The sequence below is a fragment of the Chamaea fasciata genome, unplaced genomic scaffold, assembly GCF_029207755.1.
Source record: "Chamaea fasciata isolate MVZ Bird 193981 ecotype frontalis unplaced genomic scaffold, bChaFas1.0.hap1 SCAF_6, whole genome shotgun sequence".
NCBI classification, from domain to species: Eukaryota; Metazoa; Chordata; class Aves; order Passeriformes; family Sylviidae; genus Chamaea; species Chamaea fasciata.
In genome coordinates, this window is record NW_027094091.1 from 42,628,411 (window position 1) to 42,638,010 (window position 9,600).

Sequence of the window (9,600 nt, forward strand, 5' to 3'; positions counted from 1 at the left end):
CCCTTCCATAATATCAAACCCTGCCTAAAGATGGCCTGGAGTTCCAGTCCCCAAACAGAGTTTCTACAGAAGAAGAGCAGCGAGCAGAAATACAGAGCATCGTATTGCTAGGGGGAAGATCGATACCCCGTGTCACCGGGCAAAGGAAAACACGACATAGTGTGCACAAGCGCCACCAAGAGGTTCTTCTGCCATCGCCCAAGGAAGACTCTCCCCTTGTGCCGCTCAGGCACATCCTCAACACCTTTCGAGAATGCTCGCTGCTGCATTTTCAGCGAGCATTCCAAATGGAAAGCAAAGAAATGGATAACTTATTTTTTAAGGGTTCCTTCCAGAGAAGAGGGGAAGATAAATCTATAGCACGTGCAGTTTTTGACAATGAAACTTTAAATGTTGTGGCAACAGAAAACAAGATCGCTGCCCAGTCCGGATCTGGAAAATGTTAAATTCCACCTTATCAGCCACCAAAACAGCAACAGGAGGGATCTGTTGCTGAGCTGCCTCACATCAAAATCTATGCAATCCTATTTTTTTCCTGTCAAATTCGATTATGAGATACAAAAAGTAATATTTCTGTAGTGTGATGTTGGAGACCGTTTTTAAAGGTAAGCAGAAATTTTCTTCAGATGTTTTCATCCGGCTGAGAAAATCACTTTGTCCTCATCACTGCCCTTTTATAAGCTGAAGAGAATGAGCTAAAAAGCCACAGGTCTTTTGTTCCTCTACAATGTTAAGGGCAAGTCCTCAAACTCCAATTTTTTGCTTATGAAGCCTCTGAGGTCAGTATTCCCCTAATCTGCTTGGTCTGACAACTCTCACCGGTCAGTGGGGCTGGACTCAATCTGGGGGTGAAAGCATCACCGAGACATTTGGAGAAGGTGGGTGCTTTGTGCCAGGTAAGGCTTGGCTGCCCTCCATGCATCCATGCCTCCCTTTGCAAATCATTGCTCTCAAAGTGGCAAATCATCCATCCTAGTCTCACCATCTCCCATGAAGGGAAACCAATCTGTGGGCTGCCCAGGAGCTGAAAGCTCAACCTTTTCTCCAGGAAGGAGAGCAAGGTTGAGACACAGCCTTGAATTAAGCTTCTCAGGTGAAGGTGCAGCCATTCCAGAGAGGTGTCAGGAGTGTCAGACTGCAAGCCACCTGACCAAACCCAGAATTTGGAGCACTGATTAGGAGTAAATGGTCTCCAGAGGTTCCCTCCAGCCAGTTATCCCATGAATCTGCAACCCAAAAGGACAGTGACATCTTCAGGTCGGGGACAAAGAATGTGAGACCCAGGCTGGAGGAGCCATCAGTGAAGGCAGCTTTTGCCTCAAAGCTCATCACATCACCAAAGCACCTCATAGGCTCAGGGGAAGGGAGAAGCAAAGAGGCTTCCACATACATACATAGCCAGGTAAGGGACTGAGCGATCTCAAAGCACAAGATACAGAAAAGTATGACACAGATTAACAAATTCATACTCTTTGTTGCTACCTATGTTAAAGCAAGTGTCTTGCCTATTCTTCAGCAGACAGGCAAGTGTCAACACATTTTCCCTTTCCACATCTCGGCTTTCAGGACTGGTCAGAAAAATGTACGGAAGTTTATAGTTGTTATGAAGGCTTGAAAACGAGGGGAAACAGCATCACTGTTTTAACTTAGAGGGCACAGAACAGGCACGCTCCTTAGAACAGGATGCTACATTGAGCTCAGTGCAAATTCCGAGGACTCCCCACTGTTCATTCATTTTCACAACCATCCATCAGGTAACGAGGTTGGAGGGAACTGGAGCTGAGGTTTTTCTTTCCAGGCAGCTCATCCTCTCACCTAACTCCCAAGATTTAAGGTGATTTAAGCACTTAAGGATTAAAGGCGTTTTAACAGCTTATACAGATTTAAACATCTAAAGTGGCTTAAACATTTATGCTACTTTCAGGGCTTTGAAGTGGCTTAACTATCCATGGCACTTGATAAATTTACTGGTGCTCAAAAGCCTATGCTGCCTTCAAAACAAAAAAAAAAAAAAAACTACCTTAATACACACACAGATACACACAGAGGGAAAAAAAAAAAAAAGGGCAAAAAAGCTATACCTTAAAACATCATTGCATTTTAGGAGTGCAGTCCTGCTTGGCCCCTGCCAGGACGGCCCAGGTAGCCCAAGCCTCCAACTCGATGACTTTCGTGGGAGCTGGATCCCAGCGCCTCACCTGGCGGCAGCGGGCCCCGTGCCTACCTGCAGAGCCGGGGCGGGGCGGGGCCCGCCCGCGGGGTTGAACTCGCCGGGGGGCGGAGGGCGGCACCGCTCCTCAGCTCCGTTCCCAATTAAGCGTGAGCTAGGGATGTTTATTGGCCCGGGCGTGTGCCGCGGGACACCCCCGCGGGCGGCCCCCGGGCCGTGCCGGGCGCATCCCACGTCCGACAGCCGGGGGGCAGCGGCACCGGGGCGGCCAGAAGAGCCCCGCTCCGCCTGCAGCGCCGTGCGGTGCGAGGGGTAGTGCTGGCGCTGCGCGGCGGGGCCGGGCCCCCAGGGCGAGCATCGTCCGCACCCTGGGAATGGCGAACGGGCACTGCTGCCCTGCAGCGACGGCGAACAGCATTCGGGTCGGCAGGCTGGGAACGCCGTGCCCGAGCTGGCAGCGGGGAGCGCTGAAGGCAGCCTCGCCCTCTGGCGCTTTCACCTGCAAGGGATCAGAGCGAGGACAGCAATGATTGCTCGGGTCTGCAGGCGTGGCCTGGTTTTGTTTACGTGATCTCGAGTCATTTCAAACTTACCAAAAATGAGTTCACCGGGGGTCATTAAAAATGGAAATAATAAGGCCTCAACAAAACCTTATTTCGAATCAAAGCTTAATCCGCGAAAACGTGTGATTTTTCTGCTTATTTGCTGTGGGCTGGAAACAAACAAGCAAACAGTTCCGGTGAAAAGAATGAGCAGGTTTCTGTCGGAAGCATCTCATCCTCCACCACAGAGAATGGTTATTATCTCCAGCATAAACAGTCTGCTCAGATTTGGGTCTTTGCTTCCACGTAGCCTAGCTGGCTGCATCCATGGAAAGCAGTGTACGGCGAATTTATGGAGCAGGCAAATTTTCTTCCGATCATGTGGAAATCCACCTGAGGGCATATCAATGACTCCAAAAAATGAGAAGCAGTGAAAAAAAGGAGAGAGAAAAACAAACCACAAACTTGTCCATTTTACTAAGACTTGGTGAATAGCCAGACCATTCAGGGTAAGAACAAACCTGTTGGTAGATTTCCTTCCACTAAAGAGGAGTCTGGGGACAGAGGCTTGTAGAACCAGCACTAGCAGCTGAAAGTGGCATTCCTGGGAAGTGACAAAGGCTACACCCTCTGGCACTTGGCAAAATAGGCTTAAAATGGGCACCATAAGCCATCAGTGGGGCTCAGTCCTATGGAAGGCAGCTGAGGCCAGCAGCTTACATGTGCTCTGTTTAAAGGTAATTAATGGCAAGAATATGTGGCACTGTAAGAAACAGACTACTTTTAAGCCTTACCCCAAGTGATACTAGACATTCAGGACATTTATTTTCCAGGTATCAAACAACTTCAGGAGAGAAGCTGGCCTACAGGGAGATTACATTCAGCAGCATGGTAGACCTGTGCCTTCCTGGTGGGAATGTTGTAGGTCCCATCTCTTTCCTATGCCACACGCAATGAGTCACATCTCTGGGAAGCCCAGTAGGGAGACTGGATGTACAGAGATCCTGCAATTTACAGAAGTCATCATGGCTGAGGCCAGCTTCCCATAAAACATCTCTATAAGGAGAAATATTCAGTAGCTGATTAATGAATGTGGTTTACCACAAAATGATACTACACAGGCCTACTCTTTTCAATAATAATCCCATAAATAATGTTATGAAATATCCAAGAATTATCCAAAGCATATTAAAGCTGAGTTGTGATCCCAGCGCCTTGCCTGTTGTCTTCCCCTTGGTGTTAAATCAACACAAACACAATTCTTTAAGGGAGTTTCTAGGTGAAGACAGGAGTGAAGGGAAAGGGATGTGCCTATGCTGCATGGAGCCAGGCCCGCGCTTTTAGCCTCAGAAAAACGCGCTAGTATTTCGAAAGCACTTGGATTCTTCCACTCGGGGAAATCCCCCACTGGCAGCCGGGGGCCATCCAGGGGCTGTAGGGCCCGGGTCCGCTGCAGGCCCCGCTCCTGGCAGGGGGGAGTCAGGGGCAGGAGGGGCCGGGGGGCAGAAGGAGGGCCCCGCCCGGCAGCCCCCAGGGCTGGGCGCTGCCGAGCCGGAGTGGGGCCGGGAGTACCTGCAGCCTCCAGGGGCTGCCTGCGGCTCCAGCCCCGGGCCGAGCCCTGCCAGCATCTCAGGGAGGGGCCGGAGGTGTCAGACGCCTCCCGGGGGATGAGGGAGCCGCCGGCCTCGCCCCGTGCCTGGGAACCGGCCCGGCCACATCTCCCGTCCGCTGGCAGCGAAAACTCCAAACGTGGGCAGGGGGTGCCGGGGGGAGCGGGGGCAGCTCCGCAGCAGCTGTGCCAGAGGCAAAGCTCACCTCCAGCTCCCCGCGGCGGCCCCGCGCCCCCTGCCCGGCACAGGAGCTCCTCGGGGTTCTTTGTTCGCCGGGATCTTTCCCTCCTTCTCCGTGCTCGCACGGTAATGTTCCTTGCAAGGATTTCCTGCCAAAAGACAATCCCCCTGAGCAAAAGCAGACCGAGAAAGTAGTGACCAATCCTTTCTGGATGGCTGTCACCAGGCTCCTCCCAGCCCCCGCTCCCCCTGCTATTTGCATACAAAAAAATCCAGAAAACTCCCGTTTGCCCCAGCATCTCGCTCAGACTCTCCGTCCCCGCCTGGCAGCAGGAGCCCGGGCTGGGGGACGCTGCCTACAGCTGAAGTAGCGTCGCGCCGCCCGCCCCGTCACCCCGGCCCCCCGAGCCTTTCGCCAGCCCCCCCTCCACCTCCTCCGCGCCCCGAAATGCAGCACCGCCTCTGCGCCCTGCTCCTGCTGGCCTCCCAGTGCATGGGCTCGGCCGCCGGGCTCTTCCCCTTCGGGGAGCCCGACTTCTCCTACAAGCGCTCCAACTGCAAACCCATCCCCGCCCCGATGCTGCTGTGCCGGGGCATCGAGTACCAGAGCATGCGGCTGCCCAACCTGCTGGGGCATGAGACGGTGCAGGAGGTGCTGGAGCAGGCGTCCACCTGGATCCCGCTGGTGCAGAAGCAGTGCCACCCCGACACCAGGAAGTTCCTCTGCTCCCTCTTTGCCCCCGTCTGCATCGACGACCTGGACGAGATAATCCAGCCCTGCCACTCGCTCTGCGAGGAGGTGAAGGAGAGCTGCGCCCCGGTGATGTCCGCTTTCGGTTTCCCCTGGCCCGACATGCTGGACTGCAGCCGCTTCCCCAAGGACAACGACCTCTGCATCCCGCTGGCCAGCAGCGACCACATCCTCCCCGTCACCAGGGAAGGTAAGAGGGAGCGGCCGGGTCACCCCCGGACCGGCGCTATCTGCCCCCGATGAGGCGCCCCGACAGCGGGGTCCCTCCGCGGCTTTCCGCGGGGGAACGAAGGCGTCTGCCTTGAGTTACAGCACGCCCCGGTGCTCCGGGACGGGGGGACCGGGGAGGTGGCCGCCGACCAGGCTCAGGGAGGCTTTTCCAAGAGGGCCGGGAAAACGGCAGGCACCGTCGGGGAAATGTCACCGGCCTGCACCCATCTCCTTCCTCAAAGAAAAGGTCTGGGATTCGGCACTGGAGCCGCGCGGCATCCAGAGGGTCCATCGCCTTGTACAAGAGTCGTCGCATGTAGCGCGGAGCTGGGGTGCTCTGTGTCGTGTTTCGACTTCCCCACCCCCCCCACCCCCCCCCCACTCCCCTTGTACTTTTTTACCCGTTAAAACAAAAACCTTCGGTTGAGGAGTGACCTTAAAAGCCCACCGTGACCCCTGTAGCGGGTCTGCAGCAGGATAAGGCGCCAAAAAGTGCTCGGGCAGCTCCCGGGCTGGGGGGAGAAGGAGCAAGCTCTGGGGTGAAGGGACGAAAAGCTGGCGTTTCCCAAAGGGTTCCCAACGCCACCTGCTGTTCCCTTTCTCCCTGGGTCTGACGGGGACTGTTGCTTGCGTTTCCAGCACCCAAGGTCTGTGATGCCTGCAAAAACAAAAATGAAGATGATAATGACATCGTGGAAAACCTCTGCAAAAACGACTTTGGTAAGTGGAAGCAGAGCTCCTCTAGCCTGGAACTTGAGAGTCGAGGATCAGGTACCACTCCATTCCCAGTGGAGTCAGTAAGAGATGTGCCTGAGTAAAGGCACGACTTTGGCCGTTGGGTCATGAAACACAAAATTCCACCTTGGAGTAAAAAAGTAGCCCTTTTTATCATTCTTTTCTGTTTACTGTTTTGAAGTAGTGCTCTTTTATGTGGATATTGCTGGCGAGCCAAATAGAAAGTAAAATGAAAAACTAAAAAAAGAATCTTTCATGCAGACTATTGCCTGGGGAGAAGTAGAGCAAAGCTTCATTTAGATGTTTGAGACAGAGCCGCATGACCAATCTCAGTGTATCGTAAGAAAGACTCTCTCCACAGATTAAGAATGAAGCTCTATATATCATTTGACAGAGAAGGTAATGCGCAGACAATTGGGGATATAAACTTAATGGGAAGATCTGGGGTTAGAAGAGGACAAGAAAACCCCTTCAACACAGACAACTGAAGGACACATTATCCACACATTAGCATTTCAAGAGCAAAAGGGAATAAGGAGGGGAATCCTTTTACAATAGGTCAGTGTTTAATACCTGGAAACAGATTTGTAGTATAAGTATCTATATCAATTCAAAAGTCTCCCTTTAAAAAAAGAACACAAAAACCCACCCAAAACCTGAAACCATGATTGTGGGACATAATTGCTAAAACAATCAATAGTTTTGGCCTGGCAAATTGTTCTCAGATAAATCCTCCTAAAGCTTAACATGCCCCACAGCTTCTTACAGGGCCCTGTATCCCCCTCCTAGTTATTTTACCAAATTGAATGCAGCTGTTGGACCAATTTGCCCTCCATGGGATCTATTCTCTCAAAAAAACAATGCATGTGAAATATCATTTCCTTACAGGTTTGCCTAAAATCCTCTCCAGCCTAATAAATTAAGTGTAGAAGTTTTGAGCTGCAGCAGAGATCAGGTTTCAGATTAGGTCTAGGTACTTGCCTCCCCACCTCCCCTTCCAACACTACTTTCAGGAAGGCTGTCCTCTCCCGGTTTAAAAAAAAAAAAAAAAAAAAAAAAAAAAAAAAAAAAAAGAGTGCTCTGCTTAGTGTAGCAAACGTGCCCTCTTCTCTGTTGCAAACAGGAGAAAAGCTGGAAAAAATATTAATTTAGAAAGGAAGGGAAAAGAGGGGGAGGGGAGAGAGGAGAAAAGAAATCCAAAAAACCTCAACCCTAAGGTTGATTCAAACTGAAATGACTTGCATGCCCTTTGTGGCTTTAGAAATGGAGCCACCTGCTGCCTCTTCTGTCAGCCCTGACAGTTTAATTAGCAATAGAGCACCTCCCTCCCCAGGTCCTCTTTATGTGCACTAATGGGAAAAAAACCTCTCAATCTCTCTCCCTCTCCCCACTTCCCCCTCCCCTCACTCTATTAGCCTTGAAGATAAAAGTGAAGGAGATTGCCTACATCAATGGGGATACCAAGATCACCCCCGAAACAAAGAGTAAAACCATCTACAAGCTGAATGGGCTGACAGAAAGAGATCTGAGGAAGATAGTGCTCTGGCTCAAAGGTGGCCTCCAGTGTACCTGCGATGAGATGAACGACATCAACGTCCCCTACTTGGTGATGGGGCAGAAGCAAGCTGGGGAACTTGTGATCACCTCGCTGAAGCGGTGGCAGAAAGGGCAGCGGGCTTTCAAGAGGTTCTCTCGCAGCATCCGCAAACTGCAGTGTTAGTGGCTCCATCTCTGGCTGTCCTCCAGCAGCCGCCCCTGTCCCAAGCTCTCTGGGCCTCCCCCACCTTCCTGCTTTGGCCCCTGTGAGCCTCCTGATGCCATGGGCACAAGACACAGTGACCGCTTTCCGAGAGGGGAAGAACCCCTCCCTTTGTGTACATAGGTTAAAGTGTAATAATAATAAAAAAAAATAATGACTATTTTTGGGAAGTATTAAAGTATCTCGCTTAAAGCTTGGGGGGTTTTTTATGGTTGCAAACGTGACTTTGGTCTGAGGTGTCTCCCTCTTCGTTTCGGTAAAGCTGGTTCATTTATGTTGCTGCTTCTCTGTATGCGTGCATGTTTGTTGGGCCACAGTAGGAGAGGCAGAGAAAGCCAAGTGTGGGGCTGGCCTGTCACCACGGCTGGCCTTGGTGCACAGCGCTTCCTTCCGCTGAGGTGACACGGTTTCCCATCTGCATTAACACTATAAAGGTCACGTTACGACTCTTGCATGTGATACATAGGCACCAGTAAGAGTATATTAACCATTCTCACATATTATTTTCCACAAGTCTGAGCCCTTCTCTCTCAGAAAAAAAAAAAAAAAAAAAAGAAAAAAGAAAAAGAAAAAAAAAAAAAAAAGAACAAGTTTTGGAGCTGGTTGATCTGAATGCAACTTTTTTTTTTAATTATTTTGCAAATTAAACCACCTGTAGCCTAATTGTAATATACCTAGTGGTTAATCTGAAAGAGTTGTAAAATATTGCTTTAATTAACCTTGTAAATACTCCAGATAAATGTTATATTCTTGTATATAAACTTTACATCATAGTTTACTCATTGTCTCTGTCTGTATTCACTTTAATCCATTTTGGGAGAACTGGGAGAAAGATGTCCAACTGAACTTTGTCATGGCGAAACAGAATTTGCCATTCCACCCTGTGGAAGGGACCAGTAGAAAAGCACAAGGAAGCCTGTAGTGCTGCAATCAGAAAATCTGTAGCGGACCTCATTTCCCCAAAGATGAGCCCACAAGACACAGGACTGAGGTTCAGTCAGCTCATTTTAATACGTGTCTATTGAGCTCTTGGAGATGAGGCTTCTTTTCTGTGGCTCCTTTGTTCGTCTGCCTGCATTTTCTCGTCTTCTCAGAGGACTTTCCTGACATGAAATTGCAATGAGACCACTATCTTAAAAATTAAACCCATCTTTCCATTTCTTGAAAAAGACATATTAAGGAGAAAAATGCCATTTGCAACTTGCAATTCAGAATAATGGTAGAGCAAGGCGTTTTTTTGTGCATATGTACACTCACTATTCTTATTGAGAAAGAAAATAAAGCCTACCTAATAGTGTAACTAAATGAATGTTTTTCAGCAGTTTTTTTACAAATGTTTTCTGATGAAGAGTATTACCTGAATTTATTGTACTTACCCTGAAAAATAGTCTTGCTTCCCAGTGCTGTTACACATAGAAAATTCTTCTTAGCTTCACTGACAGAATGAGCAATCCCATATTCCCAAAAAAAACATTTTATGTTGACTCTTCACTGACAGAGTACAAATCCAACACTAGACTTTTCCATAAAGTAAAAAAGTCACATTATTTTCATAAATTTAGTGTTATTTTTAGTCATCGGGATCAAAAGATGAAAAATAAAGATCCAACATGTACATTGTTTTAGAAAAATGAGCTATGTGC

The 9,600-nt window shown here is 49.6% G+C and overlaps 1 protein-coding gene across 1 annotated transcript; it reads left to right on the forward strand.

Annotated features, from left to right (window-relative positions):
- Nucleotides 1-4,902: 4,902 nt before the first annotated feature.
- Nucleotides 4,903-9,252, forward strand: SFRP2 (secreted frizzled related protein 2). Its single transcript, XM_066186096.1, has 3 exons — nucleotides 4,903-5,443; nucleotides 6,103-6,183; nucleotides 7,614-9,252. The coding sequence occupies exons 1-3, from the start codon at nucleotides 4,951-4,953 to the stop codon at nucleotides 7,916-7,918; spliced, it is 879 nt and encodes a 292-aa protein (XP_066042193.1). The 5' UTR covers nucleotides 4,903-4,950; the 3' UTR covers nucleotides 7,919-9,252.
- Nucleotides 9,253-9,600: the final 348 nt, after the last annotated feature.